Raw genomic sequence first — 26,224 nt, forward strand, 5'->3', positions numbered from 1 at the left:
GAATACATATAATGACCTATAATCAATAAATAACCTTATAATAAAGCTTTTCTTAGAACAGTCCTAAATTTTGGAATGCTCGAAATCGCGGCTTCACTATGTTAAAAATGTTCTTTTAAGCGTTGCAAACATTCGTGCAGCACAAAAATGTCGAAATCTCGTCATCTAACGTACATTCTTCACGTTCTAACAAGTGTTTTGTTACGATGCTAGAACATTTGGCGATGGCTCAGCTCAGGAGAGCTCTTTAATTAAGCGGCCTTCACACGACAAACTAAAGTTGGCAAACTCACGTTTGTGAAAAACATCTTCGAGTCGGTTCATGCGTATAAGCAGACAATAGGCCAGAGTACGTGGGTTTATCGAACTCCCACATAAACAAAGGTTGTTAGACGGGGCCTACTGTTTACAATCCTTTTATTGATTTTATGAGAAAAGTTGAAAGTTTGACCATTCGCAGATGAAATTACAAAATAAGAAATGGTTTCTTTCTTCCGTTCAGGTTGTCGAAACGTCAGTATATGCCCTAATGCTAACACCAACCGTCCGTCTCAGGACTACACCCATCCGGACGATCTTACTTCTCAAGTTTTGAAATTACGATTTGAGTGAATTTGAGAGAATTTTATAAATGAAACATTAGACGCCAATCCCAAAGTCGGGGATGTCCCCATTCGAGAGTTTTTGTTTACTACATATTCATTAAACAAACTGTGGACCAAATGGTTTTTGCAAGGATCCAAGTTGCTTAGCAACGGGCGAAAGGACATTTGAAAAATCAGAGCGGTTTTCAAATGAGTGTCGTAAAACCAAAACCAGAGTAATTACTTTGGCCAATCAAAAATGACGGAGACAATCCAGTAAACCAATCAAAATCCGAAGTAATTACACGTAGCCGACACAAAGCGCGGGAAAATGTGCACACACAAGCCACAATTGGTTTGGTTTCACTTCTGATTGGTTGAAAAAGTAGCGCGAGAACTTTGAACCAATCGCTGAGTGAAGTAATGCAAAACCAATGTACGTACGCTAATTATTTCGACATTCAATTGAAACCACTCTAAACAACCCGAGTCATCAGACTTTTATTTAATTGGTCAATCTTAAGTCGCACAACTAACTGCTATTCAACTGCTGTTGTGAAGCTTTGCAATCGGGACATTCGCTCAGAATTAAAACATCGAAATTAGAACTGGCACAGTTGGAGTCGCGAGAGTGCCTTGTGCTTGATCCGCGGGAATTCGAGCTGCAGGAAGCCGTACTGTGCGAGTATCTTCCACCAATGAAGCGTGCGGAATTACTGCTTCCTGTCATGGCCGTTGCAGGGCTGTTTGGCAAAGAAAAATAATACTTTTGCTTTTTTTTGTCGCGATCCAGGGAAGTTGTACCAGTAATGTCCTCACTGCTTCGTCTTAGAAGCTTTTTCGCGGTGTTTTTGTCGAAGGTCGCCGTCGCGCCATTTTCCCGCCGTAACCATGGGTCCATGTCATCACGTGACCTAATCACGATGCCCAGATTGCTCTCACTGGCACTGCGTTGTCGACGCTCTTTTAAAGATGCAAACTTCTTCCGGATTAAACCTTTGCTTCTGGGCTTACCTTTTGCCTGCATCTCTGCGCTGTTGTTAGTATCCAAGATATTTTCAGATGCCGATGTTTTATCGCGCCGCAAAGCGCGGACCGTTTCGACAACAGACTTGAGACGTCTGCCCTTGCTTCGCCAATTTTTGAGCTTGTACGTGTCTTCAGTTTCCATAAGCTTGAATGGAGTGGAGTTTGGGCCTGACGTGAACACGTTCTCCTCATCTCTGTCTTCGGTTCTTGTGAATTGCGTGGTTCCGCCCCACGTCACACCACTTTTCTCTTCCTGTTGAGGCTTTTTGAGTGTAATGTACTGGGAGGAGGCTGCACGGACGGATTTTAACGTTTCAACAGCACGAGTCGCCGTGTCGTATGGCAGCAAGGACTTTTCTTCTGTAACAGAAAGAAAAGTATCTTTTAACCCAGTGTCTAGTTTCTCGAAAGTTTCGAAACTCTTCGGGCACATTTCAGCGACCATGAACCTCTTTGTTTCTTCAAACCGAGGTGGCTTCCAGGCATTTAACTTTGAAATTATGCTTTTCCTTCGAGTCTTGTAAATCTGTTGGAAGACCAGCTTTCAAAAATAGTTGGATCTTAGTTCAAGTTCTCAATAAGCTTTTCTGGCCCGAAAAGTTATCAAGACTTTCGAGTAACAGGCCCCGGATGATTTCATACTCCAGTTTGATCAGTTCTATTACAATGAGGCTATAGGTCCTGGGGTCAGAATCATTTAACGAAGAGATGAACGGGAGAGTAACTCTGGAACTTGGGGAGCGGAAGAAGTAGACTCAATTTCCTTTTCCATTTTGCGGTGTTTCGGGGAGCAGGGGTATGGCGTAGTGGTGAAGATCACTTGCCTCTCACCAATGTGACCCGGGTTCGATTTCGAGACTCGGTGGCAGGAGCCCGTTTGTCTCACGATGTGGTGACTTGTGATGTAGATCGCGACGTGTCGACTGCATACTGCTAGTCTTCATCAGGCGATGAGGTCGACTGGTTACGCGTCACCTTTTAAGCAGGATGCTCCGCTGTGATTGGTTGGTTTTCAGCAGCTGTGATTGGTGCATTTCGATCCTCGCTGTTTCGGTGTGTTGTTCCTTCGGCGGTCCGCTGTCGTACGGTTCTCCTGTTGTTGTGTTTCTTGATCGTGGGCTTCCATGCTTCCCGAATTTCTATTGCACTACCCCTGTTGATGTTGTTAGGGTGAAGTCTTATGTGAATCGCCTCTTTGACCCTGCGTGTGTACCAATGAAGATCACGATCCATTAACTTTACTTCGTTCCAAAGCGGGTTGTGTCCGGTGTTATTAGCGTGTTCTGAAACGGCGGGGGTCTGGGTACGGGCAAGTCGGATGTCTCGCTCATGTTCTTTGATAGGTGTCGGTAGTCATGGATACCGAACAACAGGCAACAACTACTTCGGCCTAGGATCTGGAAACGCTACGTTGACGACACTTTCACCATCCTGGATCGCGGAAACGTTGATAGTTTCTTACAGCATCTGAACAACCAGCAGCCTTCTATTCGCTTCACCATGGAGACGGAGAACGACTACAAACTCGCTTTCCTTGACACCGCAGTTGCAAGAGAACCGGACGGCCGCCTCACCACCAGTGTATACAGGAAGCCTACGCACACTGATCGGTACTTAGCGTATGATTCCCACCACCCGCAATCAGTACAACGCGGTATTGTCTCTAAGAGCGCGCCAAACGTCTCGTAACAAAACCCTCTGTTATCTCCAAGGAGAAGAAGCACCTGTCTTCTGTTCTTGTCTCTAATGGTTACCATCTTTCTTTCTTGCCGAAAATTACCCAGAACAGGAAGCCGAGTAGCAGTGCTGAGCCCGCGATCGAGTACAAGTCTACTGCGGTTTTACCCTGTCAAAGGCCTATCCGAACAACTTCGCCGCTGCCTACAGCGACAAGGCATACGCGCTGTTTTCAAGTCGGAGACTGTATTAAGATCACATCTAGTACGACCGAAAGACGCTGTCGAGCCGACTAAACAAGATGGCGTGCTAATAGCACCGGACACAACCCGCTTTGAAACGAAGTAAAGTTTATTGATCGTGATCCTCATTGGTACACACCCAGGGTCAAAGAGGCGATTCACATAAGACTTCACCCTAACAACATCAACAGGGATAGTGCAATAGAAATTCCGGAAGCATGGATGCCCACGATCACGAAACACATCAACAGGAGAACTGTACGACCACGACCGGCGAAGGAACAACACACCGAAACAGCGAGCATCGAAATGCACCAATCACAGCCGATCTACATCACAAGTGTCCTTTAGCAAACAAGGATTACTGTATTTTCCGACTCGGTCAATTGACACTTGAATAAAGTTGTTTAGTGAAGCAAGATCTTCAGTGGAAACAGAGCGAGCTCGGTCATCAGAAAAAGCCTGGGCGTTTGAATACTTAACCAGCAAACACACAAAATTTTAAGAAGTAAACGAAACAAACCTCTATCTGCTCGAGACACGAGATATTCTTCATTACTGTTGGAGTTTTCATCGTTTTCCTATCGTGTTAGAAAGTAAACAACTATTCTTAGCAATGAATTTCGCTCTGTATAAAGCTTGCATTAGCGTCTCTTTCGTTTCTTCGTATTTGAAACCACTGCTGTGTTTCAGGCCTCGATATTTCTTCAAAGAGTAAATAGACACGGCGGCCATGTTGAATGGCAATACAACACAATTTCTTCTCGCAGAATTTGCAGAATAATAAAGTTTACTTCCCAGCGGAGAGACAGATTATTGTTCTTGTCATTCAACATGGCTGCCGTGAGCACAGATGCAAACTATCAATACGCTGTCATAATTTTGGGAGCAAGGCTGGCGCAGTGGTAAGAGCACTTGCATCCCATCAATGTGGCCGGGGTTCGATTCCCAGACTCGGCGTCACGTGGAGGTTGAGTTTGTTGGTTGTCTACTCTGCACCGAGAGGATTTTCTCCGGGTATTCCGGTTTTCCCCTCTCCTCAAAAACCAAAAAACTCAAAAACTTGGGACACTGCGTATTCCCAAGAGCATTTGAAAACAATAGTTTATGCAAAATTTGGGGGGCGAACAAAGTGTATTATGGGGAATGTGAAAATGGTCAATAGAAATTAAAATGGCCGCCGAATCTGTAAAAAGGTCTATTGTGTTAGTTTGATTTCAATGACACTGGCGGTGTCTCTAATTCGAGCCCAACACCAAAGGACTTGACACTTAAATAAAGTTCATTATTATTAATGTAATTAACCAACTGAATTAAAGATCCGATCAATCGTTACAGAAAATTAAATTAAATCTAAGGAGGTCATGAGTTTCTACGCATGTGTGGGGAGAAATCAAGCAACGTCCAATTTGTTTAAGCAATTGCTTAAATACAGTTCTGCTGTGTATGTTTTTTCAACACTTGTGCACCTGGGGAGAAGTATACTTGAAAGCCAGCTGCACTTCACCACTTTTTACTCCTCGAAGTCGGTACCAGTGCTTCTCGTGCGGGGGCTGGAGAGACAAAAAAGAAGGCGGATTGCATGATCAAGTAGTTGCTTGGCAACGGGCGAAAGAACTTTGAGTGTAAGGTGGGAATCCAACCTACGTCATATATACCACTGGTAGGATTTTCTAATCATGAAGCAATAAAAATTCTGCTGTGCTAAAACATTTACCTAGTTTCCTACTGGTCAGCGGATTCGATAATGCTATTTAAATGGTTGGTACGTGGTGTATGGACACATATAATATAACGACTTCACTTCAAGAAGAGCTTCTTGAATACCTTCTTGAATACTCATACTTATGTCATAATTATGATTCACCCTGAGGAGGATTGAAGAGGCATTTCCGCTTTTTATTACATCCACGACTTGCATTCATTTTCTGAGACAAAAATGCCGCGGAAATTGAACACTAGGACAAATAGGAGATTGTATAAAATCGACTTCTAAACAACAGCGTTAACAAGAAACTGAAGAATCGTTTCATTGTTGTTTACCTTTCCTAAATCTTTGAGTTTTTCTGTCGTAAATGCTAACTGGCCCATTCTTTCTTGTGTCAGAGGATCCTTATCCCACACTTCCTACAAAACACACAAACTAAAATCGTATGTGATTCCTTACTGCCAGAGGCTTCTTTTTTATTTGCTGGTCTGAAGGACTGGAAGAAAGAGGACCTCTGCCTTAGCTCACACTGATTGTGTTATTAAAGAATGCGCAGCGGTTTCTTAGCGACCAAACTGTGATTTCTCACTAAGACGACAGCGGAATTACTGGTAATACTAATGTTTGGGTTACAGCAGTCACAAGTCGTGGTCAGCCATCACAGAAGAGAGCATGCGTTTTGAACAGCACCGTCCATGATAGCGTCGATCCAGGCCAGAGATTTCTTTTCCTCCTGCCAGTCACACAAGAAAGTGGAAGAGTGAAGAGGCCTCGGCTAGCAGGGAACGTATCCTGTTCTCTTTACTTTATTAACGTAAAACTACAAGTTCGCATTGGAAGATGTCAAATGTTTTTTTCTTTTCCAAGAGACACGCTAATAAGTTACGAGTTTTGACCTTTTCTTTGGCCTTTTTTTCCGATCATGTGAACGTTGATTGCAAATAAAAAAGCGATGTGAACGAGAAAATGAGGCGTTTAGGGAGCCTGCAATGGAAAGTGAAGTGACAAACTACTGGATTTGCTCAGCTGTGGGTTTTATTCGTTAGTTCAGACTTTCAGTCAGTTTGAAGTCGTAGAATGTCACATTTACTTACGCTTCATGTCTTTGAAGTGATATCTGTACAGTTTGATCGATTTTTTTTTTCATTTGGAATATAGCGTGTTCTCGTGAACACTCAAATCTCCTGGTTGACCACAACCTCGTTCCCAGGGTCTCTATTCTCTGCCTCCTCCTCAGCGACAAAGGAGACAGAGAAGAGAGGCCCTGGGAACGAGGTTGAGTCCACCGCACGTCATCTTACCAACAGTAGCAACCCATTGGTGCCCAGCATGGCTATGTTGGCTGTTTCATTCCACACGGGGTCCAGTGTGTTGACAATCGTTCGCGTTCTGAACTTCTCTTTTCCACCTTCGCTTCCCTCTTTCACTGTCACAAATGGGTCGCTTTTACCTGTAAAAGTATGGTTAACTGGTACATTGATGCAAGCCAAGAGAGGATGAGGTAAGAGAGCGAAGCTCCCATACGTGGGCCTCTTCCAATGATAGTTTTTGAAAATCCAATTTTAGCGCATGGTTCAGCTGTGCAGCTATTTTTAGAAAGGCACCTGACTGGCTAGTTGTAATGACGTAACGAAATTTTAAATATGCGTGGCTTGAGCAGCTTGTGAAAAAGATGGCCTCCGTAGTAGGGATCACGTTCGTCAACGAATCTGAAAACTTTGAATTTGTAAAGAGTGGAAAAAGTGTTAATCAACGTAGAGAAAAATGGTTGTGGCTATACAAAGCAGAAAGCATCTCCGACCTCTCCCCGGCCCTGATCATCTAACCGTCCGACAATGGGAACGAGGACTTAAAATCGCCTTGCGATTTTAAACAACTATGATGGGGCATGAGTATCCGCCCTCTTACGTCATGAATTCACACGGCCGGAGCGTATGGTGGTTTCATCAACATGAAATAATTATAACCGCGAGTGTCACAACTCCTCCTGAACAGAATGGTGGTACTTCCGGGATGGGAGGAGTGGGGATAATCCCTCCCTCCCCTCTACTCAGAAGTGTGTAAACTTGTCCACAATATTGTTTAGGTGATGAAGAGTTAGAGGCCTTTGGTACAGAAACTCGACCTGATCAACTCGCGCACTCTTAGACGAAAGATAGAACTGATCCTCTCACTTAACTGGACAAATTGAGCAATTGTTACTTTATGAACACCTGAAAAATTCAAGCGGCTCCAACAGGATTCGAACCCATGATATTTCTTTCATTCTCAGTCTTAAAACAACCGTAGAAAAAAATTGATCCTTTTGTAGTAAATTCTGCATGTGATTAGACTGCCTAGTCTTCTCTAATAAGGACTGCAGCCCTCCCCCTAAAGAGAGAATGTGTCTATCGCAGACTATGTAGTATGAAGGAAATGCGATCCATCACAGGACACCACGAATCATAAGGTTAACAAGACCATTGCGAATTCTTCTAAATGGGCAACTGGTTTTCCACGGCGCTACCCCCAACGCTTTGTCATATCTACTCGTCATTTATACAATGCAGAGTTAACGTTGAAACAGACAAATCAAAACAATACGAAGATAAGTTATTTGCATCTACTGCACCATCAGGCGATGAAAATGTTATCGACGGGCGCAAATACTAAATTGGAACATCTTGCTCCGATTGTTGCACAATCGTAAAACTCAAACTCTAAGAAGAAAAAGTTCTTAAACTTTGTCAGCTCTTTAACTTACCATTGACATCTCTTGCTACAAGATAACGCCCTTGGTAAATATTGATCTCAAGAGTCCCTCTTTCTACCAAAAGATTAAAAACATAACAAAAAAATAAATTTTGCAACTGATACTACGCGTTGTCAATTCACCACCGATTGCAAGAGTTTCCTGGAAAAGCATTGTCCGGCTTGGCTCTTTGATCTTGTTGTGGTATCCTTGGTAACCGTTGTTCGGGTAGTTTTGCGGGAGGCTCGAGTGTGTTTTCTAGATGTTTATTCAAGTGTGCTATTCTCTCAACTAAAAGCGAGAGTGTCTAATCGGCGTGGGTAGGTGGGTAGTGGGTGGGTCGTGAGTCGTGGGTCGTGTGTCTAGGGTCCGAGATCCTCCATGTATACACGTCATGTATACATACTTTTATGCTGTTTCAAATGCCCTCTCGCAACAGCGGTTTAGACCGCGATCTCTTTCTAGCGTGCACACCGAGTGCCTCTGAAGGGATTGTGCCAAAGATGTTACGTTAACATTCTGTCAGGTGGTTCACATTTAACCCTAACCCTAACCCACGACCCACCACCCACCCACCCACGCGATTTAGCCTCCCCCACTAAAAGCCAGTTAAGTTATCTAGGTTGTTCTCGCAGAAAAAAATGCCTTTAGAGGTTGTAGTACCTGCTCTCAACAAGGCCTCCAAAGTTTGTGTTTCAGTCTTGGCGTCTTTCTAAAATGTCACAAACAAGGAGAAAATGTTATATTTTAATTACGCTAATTGCGTGGATTGTATATAAGACGCCTGCGATATCTGTAAAGAAAAACATGAAAGGTGACGATTGGAATGCTATCCAGGTCGCTCAATTTTTCTTGGAGCATTTGACAATAGAAAGAAGTTAAGCCTGTTTCAGGCTCTCAGATGGTGGCAATGAGCGAAAAAATGGTCTGGATTGAAGGAAAAGCGAGCGTTCTCGCACTCGCTTTTTCCTTCGTCCCACCAACTGAGAACCTGGAACAGGCCAACAGAAGTGAAGCTCGGTGTTTTCAGCAAAATGTCCGGCTGAAAGTAAGTAAGATGTTTCTAAATTATTTGGTAATCAAGTCGCGCGGAAAGCTGTGAGTCTGTGCTGAGCCATAACCTGCCTGCTAAATTGGTCAACTATGGTGCGCGCACTATGTAAGAGAGAGGTACAAAAGAAACCAGAGGGAAGGAGTGGCTTAAGATCACTTACTGGTCCAGGGGGCTCTCCTTCGGAAAGGCCTTGACCAATTTCCTTAATTTCTGAAAAGAAATCAATTTTTGACAAAATTTTAAGATAATTAAAGGCCCACCTTCAACCCACAGCCATTGCGTGCCGTGGAACAATTTTCATATATGAAAATTCCACCAAAGGTGAAATTCATCCAATCAGATTGCCACGATAAGCAATGCGAATTTCCATAACAAAAACAAACGGTCGAAAATCCTGTCTATTTAATAATTTATAGATTCGTACAATGAACAGGCGAGAGAACAAAAGGACACGTTAGTCCCCTACTAGGCTCACCCTCCTGTCCGTTGAAGGTTGGCCTTTAATAGATCAGTTTACATTTGTATTATTACAAGTCAGAGAAGTCTTTCTCAAAAACCTTGAAAACTTTTCTGGGACCCGTTTCTCAAAAGTCTCTAAAACTTTTCGGGCCCGAAAAGCAGTTCGTGAAACTGTCAACTGCTTGTTCTGGAAACCCGATCTTTTAACATGATTTCAAGGTAACAAAAAGAAAAATGGCTGTGAAGTTTGTCGACTTAAATCCTCTCCGTTCTTGAGTAAAGTTTCGGGACCTTCAAGAAACGGGCCTGTGACCCGAAAAGCAATTCATGAAACTAAAATCTCTTTGGTGCTTTGGAGAAACGCCCCCACCCTCCAAGGTAACTGAACGACCGACCAACTAAATGAATAAATAAAATATGAATATGAAGTTAGAGTTCACCCTGTTTTGAAGCAAGCCTCACTGCTTTTTCATGTGTAGAAGTAAAATAGGTAGCATTAGACAATTATTAATAAATCCTTATCAAAATAAGGTCAACTTCATGCTTCCAGTAAGGTCATAATCTCGTGTGAACTCACCAGACTTGGCGACAGATGGGACGGGCCGAAATATGACGGACACACAGAGCTTGCCGGCCTTCATTAACCCCGAACCCTTGATTTTGTACAACAAGTCGAGACTTTGCCTAAAAAGTACTGGCGACTCCTATGTTGAGGAAAAGAAAATTAAAATAAAATGCTTCGCTGAACTGTACGAACAAGCGAATGAAAGAACGAGTGAATCCAATGAACGAGAGCACGAACGAACAGACGACCGGGCAGACGCACAGATAAACGAAGGGACCGACAAATAAACGAACGAATAGGACTCTTTCAAAAAATTCCATAACACTCCTTGTTTTCCCGCCAAAAAATTGCATAGCATTGTTTCTATTTTCTCTTGGGACCATCATGTGTAAGTCCCAAGAGAAACTGGAAACAATGCTTTTGCAAAAGTTTCGAGACAAAGAATATCATGGTATTTTCAAAAGTGGCCTGTCGATGAATAAGTCAACAAGAAGTTACAAAGATTCAATAGGCCATTTCCGAGTTCAAGTCTGCCTCCCCTTCAAAGCGAGTCTAAGTGCGAAGTTTTTCTTATGCAAATTAGTTTTCATTCGTATGTAAAGTAGAACTAATTACCATCACAAAAACTTCGCACTTAGACTCGCTTTGAAGAGGAGGCAGACATGAACTCGGAAATGGCCTATTTAAGCAATAGAGGACGTTTTCCGTGTTTCCATATCCTCATCTAAACACGAGGGGGTAAACACGGAAAAAAGTCATCCATTGCTTTTATAAAATATTTCTCAAAGATAATTCAACAAATGAAGGAAAATGCTGTTTTTTTTACTTCTTGATTGAAACAGATTTTCTTGACATACGCTCATATTTTCTACCAACCAATCAAAACGCGCGTCTGACAATACATAACCAATCAAAATTCGTGTGATGTCTCAGCCGTGTTTCCAAACTCTCATCTAAACACAGCTATTGACCAATGAGAGTGCGTGTACTATCCTAATTATTTTATAATAGTGAATAGGCCATTTCCGAGTTCATGTCTGCCTCCTCTTCAAAGCGAGTCAGGCTAAGTGCGAAGTTTTTGCTATTGTAATTAGTTATACTTTACATATGAATCAAAACTAATTTTTATAAGAAAAATTTCGCACTTAGACTTGCTTTGAAGAAAAGGCAGACATGAACTCGAACATGACCTACTGAAAGTCAAGTATTCTTGGCTTGAATTCACTTGATTAGAGGGCCATGTTGGTGTACAAAACAAAAGCAAAATGTCGCTCGCCTTTTGCATAATGACAGAGAGAAATTCCCCAAGACTTTTCCGCTTTTGACACCTTTCAAAAATACTATAGTACTCAGTCTTTGTTTGCTCTCTAAAAGTTTTCTTAAACATTGTTTCCAGTTTCCCTTGGGACTTACAATGGTCCCAAGAGAAAATAAAAACAATGCTTATTGCAAAATCGTGGAGGACAAACAAGGAATAGAGGTTTTGCACTGCAGCCATGTTGCATGGCAGGAACAATGAAAATGTTTTGCATTAGAAAGAACATTTGTTCCCATAGGAAAAAGAATCTATTGTTCCTGCCATGCAACATGGCTGCCGTGCAAAACCTCTATGTGGTAGTTTAAAGGTGGCCAATTGTTCAGTAAAACAACATGGTCACCATAACGTCAGATGAACGCCAAGGATAATCCAAGAAGCAGTTATTGTCGCTCATCTTGTTTCTTTTCTCTTACCTCAGTCAAGGAAAGATTACAAGAACCCATGAAGTCTTCTCTGTCTTCTTTGATCATTCTAATGGCTGTAGTGTCTTTGTCCAAGACAACAAAGGATAACGTCGTCTGAGAAAAAAGTTTCAAGGTGATATTAAAGTAATATTAAAGTGATTATAAATGAATATCGACAGAAATCCGCAATTTCTTTGCTTTTACATTTAATTCTCTTGGTGATTAGCTTAAAATTCGCGCGTCACTTTGTCATCAAATCTTTGGTTACACGCACTCGTTTTCCTGCTATTAATGCCGAATGCATTTATGTACAACGCGACAAAACAGGGAAAATATTGTACTCCTCTGGGTTCCATAGTTAGCCTTGGCCACTTCATTTTTTAAATCTTTACTTTCTTTCCATTTGGGCTCCAGAGTTTGAGTTTTCTTTGGCATATGGCTCCAGTTTAGGTTCTTTTGGAGGCATTGATGTTTCCACCGGAGTCTTCTTCATTGGATTGAGATGACATATCTCCAAATTAGACCGAGAGACTACAAACTGGCAAAGGGAACTGGCAAAGGGTGTATTAAAGAAAGGTATGTCTGTATAACGAGACAACTGGCCTATAGAATGAGCCGAGATATTTAACAATCATATTAAGAGCGCTCGTTGGACATGAAATGGTAGACAGCCAACGAGGCGCGTAGCGCTGCGTTGGCTTTAACAAATATCGTATTCAACAAGCGCGAATGGAATAATTGTTTAATGAAATTTAATCGAACTCTGAACTGTTTCAGTTTTACAAAACGACCGGGCACTGTCAGTTGCCATATAAGGTCATACGGTGTATGAGCTGATAACCGAGATTGAGTGAGCCAATCAGAATGCTTGAAACAGTATCCGAAAATTGACTGATATCTCTGGCTGTGACCAATTTGCTTTATCAATCCATTTGATACCAATAGGTGGTTTTCACGTGACGTCATCGCCGCCATGTTGGTGGACGAAAACAAAAGATCTCTCATTAGCTCCTTTTGTTTGTCCACCAGCAATTATACATTTGCAGGGCGTAGTGATTGGTTACAAACCACCTTTTACTACGAAGTGACTACAAACCTGAGTATAATCGGCCACAAGAAGTTCAACCATTGTGTTCCATACGGGATTTCGGGTGCCCTTCACGGCCTCTCCGTGCTTAGCCTAAGAAGAGCACAAAATACCCTGTGCATCATACACCTGAACGTCTTTATGAAGTACTTAAGGAGTGCCCATGTGTTAATTGTTTCATATTTTCTTCTATTCAGTTTCTCCAGGATCTAATCGGCAAAATCCAAAAAGCAGCCTTTCTCTTTTTGACTTATGATGCCTTTCACTTCGGCGAGGTCTTCCCAAAAGATTCTTTGACTTGGCCATTTTTAAACTTTCAATAAGAATAAAACACAAACAGGAGACTCAGTTAAGCAAATGTTTGTAACCGCAGTTTGAGTTCTTCCCTGTTTTAGATAGTTGTCTGTTCACTATGAATAATGCTCACATTCAATCTTGTCATTCTCCACTTGCACAAATCCCATAATACACTTCTTTTATCCCCAAAATTTTGCATGATCATTGTTTGCAATTTCTCCTGGGACATGAAGATGTCCCAAGAGAAATCGAAAACATTGTCTATGCAATTTTTTGGGGGGTAAAAGACGTGTGTTATGGGATTTGTGGAAGTAGAGAATTACTTTTTTTTTCTTTTTGACATCTTCTCTTGCATTTTATAGTTGCAAACAGGAGCTTTTTCTTTGTTGGCGGCACGAGGAATTTTTGATCTGGCTTGCGCAACACGAATTACGTGCGTGGTGAAGAGCATGCACGAATTTAAACGTGTGTTCCATGTGGACATCGCATGAATGAAGCAAACACAGTTAGAAACACTCGGTTTGGTTTAATCATGCTTAGTTGAACAATTTCAGCCGGTCTGAACTTTGTTGACTAAAGCTGAGTCGATGACAGTTCACCTAATCCATATTAAGCGTAAAGAGTTTTTAGCAAGTGCTCGAGAAAATAGACCACACGATCTAAGGGCGCGCGCGCGACAAAAAAAAACGCGCGCTGATTCTGCCCCCAAACACGCGCTTTATATGTACTCTCGCGACGATCCGATGAAGGCTATTTTTTCCAGTTTTAAAACAAGCTTCCCGTCGAAAAGGTTTTTTTGATGCCTTTAGTATTTTGGCAATTTATCCGTGGGGCACCGTAGAACTTACTGGTTGGTTAAAGTGCTACTACGATGAAAAAATCAGCTCTCGTTTTCCTTCAAATTTCGAGAGTATTTGCGTTGATTGCTCAATAGGCGGAATTTTTTGTAGTAATTTGAAGAGGAAGAGTATTTATTTGAACTCCACTTTTTTAATTTAACGGTGCGCCATTACATGGTGCAGTTTCGACTGATAAGCTTTCAGTGATCTGGATCGAGGAGAAAGTGACGTCATTTACTCACTAGCTTAAAAATGCAGTGTGTGAATACGGCTTAATTAGCATGCAGCACGAGCGGGGTTGGCTTTCAGATTGTTCAATTCGTGTTCTGCGTACTAATTAAGTCGCATTTACACACTACATTTTTAAGCTAGTGAGGGAGTCCGGGTGGTTTAGTGGTCATCAACCGTGCCTCCCACCTCTGTGACCCGGGTTCAACTCTGGCCTTGGGTCGTATGTGGGCTGAGTTTCAGTCGATCTCAATCTGACTTCGAGGGTTTTTCTCCGGGTACTCCGGTTTTCCTCCCTCCTCAAAATCGACTCCCGGCCTATTCCATCAGGCTGTGGTGTTGTGCTCCGAGGTCATACATGGGTCGTGTTCAGGGGCCGAGCGCCTAGCCGGCAGCACAGCTCCTTCGGTCCGACCTCGTTGAGCTGCGTCGTTGCGGTACTTTGCGACGGCGATTAGCAGCGATAATTATTATTAATGATGTCACTTTCTCCTCGATCCAGATCACAGAAAGCTTATCAGTCGAAACTGCACCAAGTAATGGCGGACCGTTAAATTGAAAAAGTGGAGTTAAAAGAAATAGTCTTCCTCTTCAAATTACTACAAAGTATTCCGCCTATTGGGCAATCAACGCAAATACTTTCGAAGTGTGAAGAAAAACGAGAGCTGATTTTTTCATCGTAGTAGCACTTTAAAGAAAAATTCTGTCTAACCTGTTTGGTGTTTTCATAAATGACACAGTAAGGATCACTAAGGCCGCGTTTGTCCATCGGCACTAAGTTGTGTCCACTATGTGCGCATGCTAACAAAACACCTGAAACTGAAAACACGGAAGAAGTACGAATTATGCAAAAAATACTCATGTAAATTCCGAACAGCAATCGTAAGATCAGAACGTCGACTCCCGCAAAAGAGCATTCGGACTTTTCCATGCATCCCCGAGTCACAATCAATAGAGAAAGATAAATTTCTTCCTACTTATGGGTTTTTTCTAACGCAAGTAGGGAATACGCGCTTTATTTTACGAGCGCGATGCCTTAGGCCCGTTTTAAACGTCGCATTTTACATGTGCCGGCAGTCAAAACTGAACTATCCTGTCAATCATTTTCCCTTTCATCGGAAACAGTGCATTTCTGTGCGCAAAGGACGTTGTTGTCGATCTACCCTGTCGAAAGGAAGCCACCAAAGTCTTTTTTCGCGAAGTTAGCTCAAATAAATACATTATCAATACAGTTTTGACATCTTCTTACTCTCCATTCGAAAATATCATACTGAAGTCGACTTCAAAAAGTGGAAAAAGCTTTAAAAAAAGCACAAATAACAGCCTAAGCACAACATCTGACGTTCAAACGGCAACCCAGTTTTGGCGCCAAAGTTTGTTGGTAAAAAGTGGCCCCAAAATCTTGTAAATAATTTTCTGACCTTTTAATTGCGAACAATTGACGTGATGCTGGATAGCACAGTTTTCCTGCTCGCTGAATTCTGATTGATCAATTTAAATAGACCATTTTCGAATTCTCACGGCTGGACTGGATCTAGCATGAAATGGAGGCTAATGCGGGCAAATCTTTTCAAATGCAAATTAATTTGCCCGCATTAGCCTCCATTTCATGCTAGAACCAGTCCAACCGTTAGAATACGAAACTGGCCCATTTCAGTAGCTATCGCCGTATGCATGGATAGTGCATGGGGAGGCTTCCACTCAGGGGCTCTGACGAAAGCAAAAGATCACATTCGCTTCTTTTGTTGATCAACCAGCATTTGTACACTGCATTATTATGATATTTGTCTCTAGAGATAGGTTGCAAACCACCTGTTGTTTGAACCTTCCTCGCTCTAACTTCGTTACTAGGGCTTTTCTCAGCCAAGAGTTGGGTAGGCGACGGGCGGAGAAAAGCCCCGGCAACAAGGTTTCTGCTAGCCCTTGTTACAATCAAAGCCGCTATACTAGCGTTCAAGACAGTTGGCAATGGTCAGGGAATAGAAACTCGGGAGATCAAGGAAACGCAACCCATGAGGAAAATAAGACGTATTGTGGCCTCTTTTGATCATGCCTGTTAGATAGATAATCACCTTCGTTGGGATGTTGGTTCTGTATTCTACTGGCGTAATTCCTATTGAAGTCCTCCCGCGTGTTTGATTGATTCACGTCAATCACTGGTAAGGGCGTGTACTCTATATTCACAGTCAACGTAGCCGGCCTGAAGGACTTTTCCAGAACCTGTTGTCTGAACACCAATATAAAACCGATTACTTTTGACCAAGAGAATTCTGCGTGCTTAAATTATGTAAATTTCTTGTCTTTAGGTGATTTAAATGTTGGGGCCCTGCAAGCTTAAGGATTCGGACACGATGGACACATGGATATTTCATTGGTAGAGTAAGTACTTACTGTTGTGGGTTACTCTCTAAGCATAATGTGGAAAGCTTCAATACATGTTCAGCGATCGTGTACTTGGTGCCAAGCTTACGTCTTGCTTTGAGTTTGATAACAAGCTAAAAGATATCACAGCAAGAAAGCCTAAGATGAGCTTGATGGCCGATGTGTTACGAGGACTGATTCATATGAATGCTGCAAACAGCGTCAGTTTCTAAAGCTGATTTTGCAATCGTTTGCGCTTCGTCAGAGCGAGGAGAGAGTTATGACTAAAATGTTGGTACTGAACACATGCGAGAAAAAGCCGAGAGCGGGACAGTCATCAAGCTAGTGATAGGGCGCATGCTCATGACGTCACGGCAACTATAAAAACAAAGACCAAATATTCTATATTGCTTCGGTTAAAAACCATCGCCGCTGCTAATGGCAATTTTTGAAGCTGTCTACATGAGGGGAAAGATCACTGCAAAATTCCAGATGATGTGCGATTTTCCCGACAACTTGTGACGACTAAAAAATTAGGGTTAGTGTTCCGTAACTCATTAATTTATATGAAACATAGAAGCTGATCGACCCTTTCCACACTTAGAGAGATCACAGTTCAGAGGCCCATTAAAACCCTGTTTTTCGGTTAAAGCAAGAGTCCATTACCCAAGAGCAATAATCTGGTAGAATGTTTGTCCCCCATCGGCGTCAGAAAAGTGTCTATTTTTAAACCAGGTTTTCCAGGGAAATTAACAGTAAACCAAATCGGCCGACTCAATGTTGTACTCAAGACATTTCTCCCGGGGTTAAGATTCTTTGCGTATTGTATTTGCATCATAATGTGCCATTTACATTTAAATGATATGGAAACACTGGAACAAAACTTTTTATTCCCAAAGGGTTTGAATTGACAACATTGAATTAGCCGATTTGGTATATTGTTATTTTCCCGCAGAACTTGGTTTAAAAATAGACACTTTTCTGATACTGATGGGGACCAGGGGCCCGTTTCTCAAAAGTCCCGAAACTTTACGGGCCATTTTCGGGTGTCACAATTCCCTTTGTATCTCAAGAACGGAGAAGATTTAATTCGTCAAACTTCACAGTTATTATTTTTTTTTTTGTTACCTTGAAAACATGTTAAAAGATCGGCTTTCCAAAACAAGCGGTTGGCAATTTCACAAATGACTTTGCGGGCCCGAAAAGTTTTGGGGACTTTCGAGAAACGGGCCTCTTGGTTAAAATGATTACAAAAACCATTTGGGGCAAGGATCTTTCTAAGTCCGCTCAAAAAACCCTACGCATATAGCTTATTTATTCATGAAGAGTCTTGAATTCATTTCATTTACCTTCTCCGCACGCAGGTGATAAACCAGGAGTGACACGTGATGAGTCCAAGGCTCTTCCCCAGTCTCCTCCCTAGTGTATCGCTTTTGACCGTTTATCTTCACAGAACACCAGTGAGGGTCATCTAAATCGAAAGAAAGCAGGTTTGCTGGCGGTAAATTGTCTGTAGCGACTGAATACGTGAATGTTGACGGGAAATTGACGGATGGTATTGCCTCATTGTTAAAGGGAAGAAAGGGCTTCTGCGTTTTGGCGGTAAAGACTTGTGTTAGCGTACGTACACACCACTGGCTTACATGACAAATCGCTCTCAGCTGTTTCCTGTTTGCCTTAATGAATGTGCAAATTGTAAACAAAGCGGATCATTTCTAACCTGTAAGTTTTCCATGAGCACCTCCACTGACGGATAGAGTAAGAACCCCACATGCTGATAAATAAAGGTGGAAATTTTAATTCGCCAAAAAGTGAAGTAGCTTCGAATTGTACGTTCAAAATTTTAATATTTTTGTAAGATTTCCTTGGAAATTTATGTTCACCATTTGGAGGCTTACTTAGCTTACTTTTAATGTTTGGTGTAAAACATTTACAGGCTACTGAATTCCAGACTGTGTAGTCGGTACGAGCGAAAAACTTAATCCGAGAAAAAAAACAGGGGAAAGATTGGGGAAAGGTTCTTCGTATTCCCCGTCTACTTCGAGATCTCACTATCTGAGAGCCTGAAGCTAACTTGACGAAGTAAAAAGTAGTTTTCGTTGAGTTTGGGAACTGCTGTTGCAAATGCTCTGCCTTGAATGACTGCTTAAGGTATTGGGCCCAGACTTTCGCTCTATTTTCTCAGGCAATACAAGGTTGGGAACGTCAGCGGCTGCAAGTGTTTGTCCCAAGCTCTGATTTGCCCATTTGGATTGTTTTATGCTTTCGCGATTGGCCCGACTTTTTATACCCGTTCGAGGTTCTCATCCGTTTTCCCGCTCTTGTCAGCGGACGATAGAGTATGTTTCGTGTTTTTCTATAGTATGTGTCTGCTGTCATTGGATTGAGCAACTACAATTAACTTTATTTTAGATGATAATTACCATATTGTTTCCCATGTCCAATGACCTCAGGATCATCACACAAGGGAATTGTTATATGGCCAGGATCAACAAGCGCTGCAGGTAAAAACCATTTGTTAAAATAAGACATTATCTTTGCCGTCTTTACGGAAAGATCTGATCTATATCTTGAGCGTCTGTACCGGCTCTTTTGCTCGAACATCCTAATGGTGGCACGACGATGAAAATTCTACAAAATTAAGGCGCTCGGTTCCAACCTCGCTCCCAAGACCTTCTCCTTCGCTTTCGTGCTTCACCTCACCTAGGTGTTGGCTCCGTTCGATTTCTCTCTCCCCAGATCTGAGCCCCATTACAAGCTTTGACAAGACCACGGACGGGCACTTAGTAAGTCAGTTTTCAAGTGAAAAGCTACTACTGCTCTTTTAGAAATATTATTGTATTTGTTTGGATGTAATATTTAACAACTAGCTATTCACAACACATACTAATTGACCGCTCCCCATAGGGGCTTTTCAGGGCAAATGAAACACAGTTAACGAAACGACGAAACAGAACAACAGCAACAACTGTTAAGAATCCCAACTGGTCGGAGGAAAAACAGTAGGCTATTTACAAGTGCAGATGGGAAGTTGAAGCAGGGACTACCGGGAACAAATTCACCGATTGGTCAGAGCGGGTCCTGAACCCGGGAGCTCTGGATCTCAAGGCAAGCGCCCTAACCACTTGGCCACACTGCCACCACCGAAGTAGAAGTGAATAGTGGTGGATCTTTACCGAGCGGCGGGTTCATATATAATAAATATCCACCACTTTCACCGACACTGATGTGAGTAATTGTTTTAGTACATACTACTCAAGTTGAATAAAAAGCGAACAAAAAAAAGTACTTTATTTTTGTAAAATGTGGTCGGAAAATCCAAATCTCGCGCGCCAGCTACTCGGAGGTGAATAGTACTTTGATAGTCACCTCCGATCGCGAGTCAGCCAATCAGCGCACCCGGAGAGCACTATTCGCTTGTGTGGTATATACTGGTACAGTAAAACAGTCGATACCTAATTTGAGGTAATCATTGACCATCTGAGTGATCCACTGTCTCAAAAGAGGGAATTCCATCAGTTGAACGGCTTTTAAAAGACGAATGTTGAACGAAACATTGGGCCTGGAACCAAAACAAAACAAAAAAAAGGGAACTCCACCAGTAAACATGATTCTTAAATATCCTCTCCGTGTAACAATAAACAGAGACCATAAAGGGAACCTCCAAGGTTTTTGTCGCCAGAGAAGGTTATCACAAGATAGCCTGCGTCGCAGACAGACTAAACCGCCAGTATAGACGACCGCTAACGTATAGACGGACTATATCTAGGTTTTTGACCTTCTGTAGGTTTCGAGTTATATTTCAATATCTGAATATCTCAATATCTCAATATCTTTATTTAAAGAGGGAGACGTAATAACCTGTTACAGTTTTCTAACTTACGGCCCTCTCCGAGCATTAACACTCCCAACCATGATACACCACAGAAGACAGACCACAACACCCGGAACTACATGCCCTACTCTTTAAGACAAGTGTGCGGGTTCTTTTACGTCCCACAGGATTGTGAAAATTGAAGGGCTGTGAGACGGGATCGTCCTTATCCGAAAAGACTAGATAGTCTAACCATTTGCTGATGTGATTACAAAGGCAGCACTTTCTCCTCATTTATTTAAAGACCCTGAGTGTTGGTCCGGCCGGAGTTGAACTCACGACCTCCCGCGAAACAGCCCGGTGCTCAACCAACTGAGCCACCGGTGCGCGATTTCCGCCTGCGCGCAGGCTAGGGCATGCGCAAGACGTTCAATAATTAGTTTTGTATCATTCCTACCACTTCTCTGTACCACCAGTAAAGATAGCGCAATTTTTTATTTTGAGACAACGTTTCAGCGGAGGTCGCCCGTTGTCAGTGGTGAAACTCCGTGTATCTCGGAAAATGTCGAATCCCGGCATTTTTGTGGTCTCATTTCTCAGAAACCCCGGTTCAAGCCATGGCGAGTTCATCATAGCAGAGCTAGACCACCACAACGGGAACTCAAGCAGTTATATGAAATTATTATATCCTTACTCTTCAGTGAAACACAGACGCACAGCTGCCAAATGAGGAAAAGCAATGTTGTGATTAAATAGCAAATCAAGTTGGATTTTTCCATGAATGTGAAGATCTTCCACTGCCACGTCGGTGTGTGTTCCAAGAAACCTGTAAAACAGGAACATAAGAGATTTCAATTAAAAAGGTTGGTAATTCTGGAATTACTACTCTGACATTTAAGTGGAGTGCCTGCAGCCAAACTATAAATAAAGGTATTTACCTTTCACATTTTCCCTTTTTTGCAAAATTAATGTTATATCACGATGCTATAGCATAGTTAAAATTACTTGAGAGAGAAATGCAATGTCTGTACTCGAGACTGTATCTTTGATGCGAGTGGATTATACATAGGAAAGAAACACGCAAATGCTTTTACTCCGCCATCTCGTGTTGTCCGCTCCAGAATCCCCTATAGTACAGGAAACCCACTATACAATCACTTCATATATGAAAATCTGTATTGGTGTTTACAATGGCGGGGCGTTGATTCAACATAGAAGCTAAGTAAATAAGTACGGGTTCCAGTCTCTGAAATGATACAATGGTCATTAATTCTGTTATTTAAATACGAAATATAACTTATGTTTGCATTTGAACTGTATCGGGATTTGAAAGATACACTCGTGACTTGAATACTGCGTTTCTATTGGCTGTCACCCTCGTGTAATATTGATGATTTTTCCAAGCATTCACGAAAGCTCATACCCTTTGTTACCCAGTGTCATTCGAACGATTAGTCTCGAATACGGTGATGTCAGACCGGCCTCCAGGTGAATAACTGCACGATATTTTCCTCTGGTTTGCATATCGTCTGGAGGATGGTTAAAGTTTAATTCGGAAGCTCTTAGTTTTCTTTGATCATCGTGATTGTCGTAGGCTGTTACGTGTTTGATATACGGTGTTCTGTTTCCCAGAGTAAAGTCAAGCACCTCAATACAACCTAAGATAGGTGAACAAAGAGTGAGAATATTTAGCAAGTGAATAGTGCTTTCTGCGCATTCTGATTCGCTAGCTCGGATATGAATAGCAAGTACTATTCACCTCTGATCAAACAGTTTCGCTTCAGTTAGGGAGGAGCAAATTTTATCGATAAACTCTTATGATTATTTAACTTGTGTGGTATATACTAAGACAATTATTCACCTCCTCCTCGGTAAATAATTGTTAATTAATAATGAGGGGGTGTTGGATGTGAAATGGCTATAGTTAATCTCATATTCAACAAGGCGGAATGGAATAATTGTTTTATGACAATTTCATCGAACTCAAATCGTTTCAATTTTACAAAACGACCGGAAGTTATTTCAGTTTTACAAAACAACTGGAAGTTGCTTCAATTTTACGAAACGACTGACTGGCTCGGTCAGTTGCCATATAAAGTCATATGAGGGTATACGAGCTGACAACCGAGATTGAGTGGGCTTATCTGAACGCGAGAAACGCTATATCCGAGGTTTAAAATTTTTTTTCAATCCTTCCAGTTAGCCATATGTGAAACAGTGATTGGCTCTTGACATTTGGCTAAATCGTCAGCGTATTTGTCTTCATATTGTAGTCAATTTCCGTTTACCGATTCATGTAATACAACCACTGAAACGTCCGTGCTTCACTGAGCAACCGAGTAGCAACACAGTTTCGATAATACCTAACGCGATAAGCTAGTCAAACCGATATGCAGCTGTTCTTCGTTGTTAATATATATGGCATTCTCTTTTGTGACTATCCCTTCTAGTTAATTTCCTTCAGGATTAACAGCCGAAATAACCGGAACAATATTGTTCTCCAATAAAACACGTTTCTCGAAACGCAATGGTTGCAAGAACCAGGACTCGGAATAGCCTCGATTCGACTTTGCATCTGGTCCGTGGGCCGCGTACAAATTAAAGAGCTTTATCAAGGACAAAGGCAACGGGTTCGAGAACGTCAAGTACAAATATAACGGCGGTTTATTAAATTGGTATGAAGAGTGTCCATGTTTGGAAAGTAAATTGATAATACGCCCTCGGGTTCTTTCAAAGCTTGCCATCCAGCAGCTGTTTTACATAAAAATCTCAGTAAATTTTTTAAGCTTTAAAATCACTTTAAAACCTCTCACATAAATGTCAGTGGCCTCACGATTAATAGATATCCTCATATCCTCACAGTCGTATAATTATTTTGTTTATTTTGTTTTTAGTCTAAATATTATTTGCTCGTTAGATCTCCTAAGATCCGGCACGTGTACTTTGTTCAGCTAGCCCTTGCATAAGAAAACTGCCTCAAAATTAGACTTCTTACTAATATCATCATGCTCTCTCCCTTTCTGGTATGTTTTTTGTACCAAGGCCGTTTTTTTAATGATTGACAAGGTCACGTGACACGGTCATGCAAGGTGCCTATTGCTGCTATTAGTTCATTCTGTTATTGGTGAAGGGGTTTTGACAAAACAATATGTTCCCTTGATACTAGGCTTTTTCATGAAAGCAAAGGCAGTTTGGTAGCTATTTGAATGATTCTTTGTTTTTTTAATTTAAACTCTTACCAACAAACGAGGGCTTCTGTGATTGTAATATGGGATCCAGGTTTTTCTTGATTAACTCGAATAGCGACCTGTCGCTAAACACCAACCTGATAAATAAGGAAATTTCAGATCAGATTTGCTTCAATCTCGTTACATAAGCATAAAAAAGATAAAAGGGTTTTATACGACAATTTTTCTTTCTTTCAGGTTGACTTTGATTAAAAGTTAAAGATTGAAAATATTTTGGGCTTTGAAGATTTGACATTCTTTTTGTGCCGTCAAACTCGGGAAGTTGCTTGGGGTCTTGTTGTCTTCCACGACGGAGATAAAAGACTGGTCTTTCATTCTAAGTTAATAATGTATACACTTCATTCTAAGTTAATAATGTATACACAAGAAAGAAACGGTAATTGCAACACATTTTGTGGCTGTCACATTGTGAAAAAAAAAATTATTTCAGTAATGGACTAAACAATGATCCAAATTCCATTACTGCGCACAATTTTCTTGAAATTTGTTGTGGGTACGAAGTCGTTTAGATTGTCATCCGTGAAAGTCGAAGTTGGAGTTTTTTTAGCACCTGCATGGGGAAATTACCGAGTTAGTCTACGTGGCACCAAGAGTGCTAGAGCCCGGTGCTAGAGTTTTGCATTGAATAAATCACCCAAGTTGTTCAAAATATCGTGGTATCTCGCCGCCTACAAGCCACTTCGCCCGATCTTATGGTCACATCGCCCGATGATGACTTTTGAGCGAGATCGGTGTTACGCAAGGTGATGATTTGAACTGCAATATATACAATGAAGACACGTATTCTACACGCTATTAAAGGGATATATTTTTACTTACCATCGATTTAAGAGAAAATTTACCCACTCTACTGTCTCGGCATTTTTCAAAGCTCTCTGCTTCCTTGTGTCATTTTCGGCTTCCTCAACAGCGAGCTCGATAATTCTTGTAGCGTTGTTATTCCACCAAAGAAAAATCCAAACAAGCAATGCGAAAATCCATACGATGCTTGCCTCGATTCTTCCCAGAACCCACGCCAAAATGGTAAATATAAGCAGGGAAATTATTAGTCTATTTTGCTGGTCTGCTCGATGCAGCGTGCGTTGATCCTGCTCAGACGGTAAATATTGTTTTGCTTCGGTTGAATTTTCGCTATTGTTTTCGCTCGTATTTCTTTCCTCTCTCCTCGAATTCATTTGAACCGTGATGTTGATTTTGAACGCTGCAATTTGAAACTGAAATTTAAACCCCTACGGTAACGATGTCCTCATGTTGATTAGCGGTTGTTTATTTTGATTTTTCGTCCGCTGATTTTCAGTTCAGTCGAGTTCCATCACTCTGTACCGCAATGTAAATTTGTATAATTATTACTGGAGTCAATTGTATATTCCATTAGTTAGAACCTTTGCAGGTGTCAATCCGACATTGAAATTCGTGTTCGTGAAACAAGAAGTCCTGCTTTGTCCGGCTGCTTGGAACACAAAAAGCTCTTCAAGCTGTGAATAATTGATGCATCGATTGCTTGCAAGATGTATTGAGCTTGTCCAAGTCCTACCCTACTAAAGACAACGGTTCCAGACTTGTTAAACGTTAGATCAACTGCAAGATGCTACAAATGATGTCGATGTTTTCAATATTTGAACGCCACTTCACAGCAACAATCGTGATTTTAAATTCTTTCCGCACTAAAGGTCTTGCTTGAAAAAAACAATCAATTAGCCTTGATGATCTTTGATTAATTCGTTGCTTCTAATTCGCAGGATTTTTACTTTTGTGGTAAAGGACGTTTTTATGTTGTCATCCAGCTGACTTTTGGAGCATCGAGAAATCCTGAAATATTTATGAGTAAACCGCAATGTACAGAAATGTCCGCACAGTTTTTGAATTTGTTGTCTTCATACATAAAAGTCGACGTTTGACCTCTGCTCCAGCAATTATTAGCAACTTAACAAATCTGACAAATAAATGGGTCAAGTCCTTATTTTCAAATCCCGTGTCAAAGTTCTTGGAGTGAAAATTAGTACTTAATTTTTATGTTAATTAAACTAATAATTATTATTGTTATCACAAAAGGCTGTGAATAAGTAACCTATTTGGACTACCCTTGAACCTCTCCGCAAAGACCACCCTGGGGACAGAAGAAAATGACATTTATTACCAAGGGGAATAAATTATTTTATGCAGTCTGCGCGGCGTTTTTAGTAGGGAGCTTAAGCACGCGTGTTTTTGAGACGCGAACGGCAACCGGAAGTAAGGTGTTTTCACTTTTAACTTGTTTTTACACAACCACATTTGCATTGCTGAGTATATTTTCCCCATTAGAGATGATTAGTATAAAAATCTGGGAGACACCACTGTCCTGGCACGCTAAATGCTCTCTTCCGGTTGCCGTCCACGTCTCAAAAACGCGCGTGCTTAAGCTCCCTAGTATCCCGGATGGGTACATCCGGGACTTGCAATTGTAGATACGTAAACATTCGGTGCAGGGCAAACATTTTTCTTCTCTGAAGACTGCTAGGCGTGTTTGCCCTCACCTTTGCTGGGATGAGATTTTTATTTCCGGTTTTTGTGTAATTTGATTTGGTATTATCAATAAACGG

General features: G+C 41.5%; 1 protein-coding gene across 1 annotated transcript; it reads right to left on the reverse strand.

The window, feature by feature from the left end:
- Window positions 1-402: 402 nt before the first annotated feature.
- Window positions 403-25,544, reverse strand: LOC138049517 (uncharacterized). Its single transcript, XM_068895821.1, has 22 exons — window positions 24,465-25,544; window positions 23,637-23,722; window positions 21,821-22,055; window positions 21,092-21,223; window positions 20,039-20,145; window positions 19,007-19,081; window positions 18,304-18,357; window positions 17,933-18,054; window positions 16,614-16,717; window positions 16,295-16,449; window positions 14,935-15,041; window positions 12,868-12,951; window positions 11,781-11,885; window positions 10,062-10,188; window positions 9,186-9,235; window positions 8,635-8,683; window positions 7,984-8,046; window positions 6,542-6,690; window positions 5,576-5,659; window positions 5,002-5,085; window positions 4,056-4,113; window positions 403-1,973 (listed from the first exon to the last, which is right to left on the reverse strand). Exons 1-22 carry the CDS (start codon window positions 24,818-24,820, stop codon window positions 1,117-1,119), a joined length of 3,243 nt encoding a protein of 1,080 aa, XP_068751922.1. The 5' UTR covers window positions 24,821-25,544; the 3' UTR covers window positions 403-1,116.
- Window positions 25,545-26,224: the final 680 nt, after the last annotated feature.

This window comes from Montipora capricornis, chromosome 5 (assembly GCF_036669925.1).
Source record: "Montipora capricornis isolate CH-2021 chromosome 5, ASM3666992v2, whole genome shotgun sequence".
Taxonomy (NCBI): domain Eukaryota; kingdom Metazoa; phylum Cnidaria; class Anthozoa; order Scleractinia; family Acroporidae; genus Montipora; species Montipora capricornis.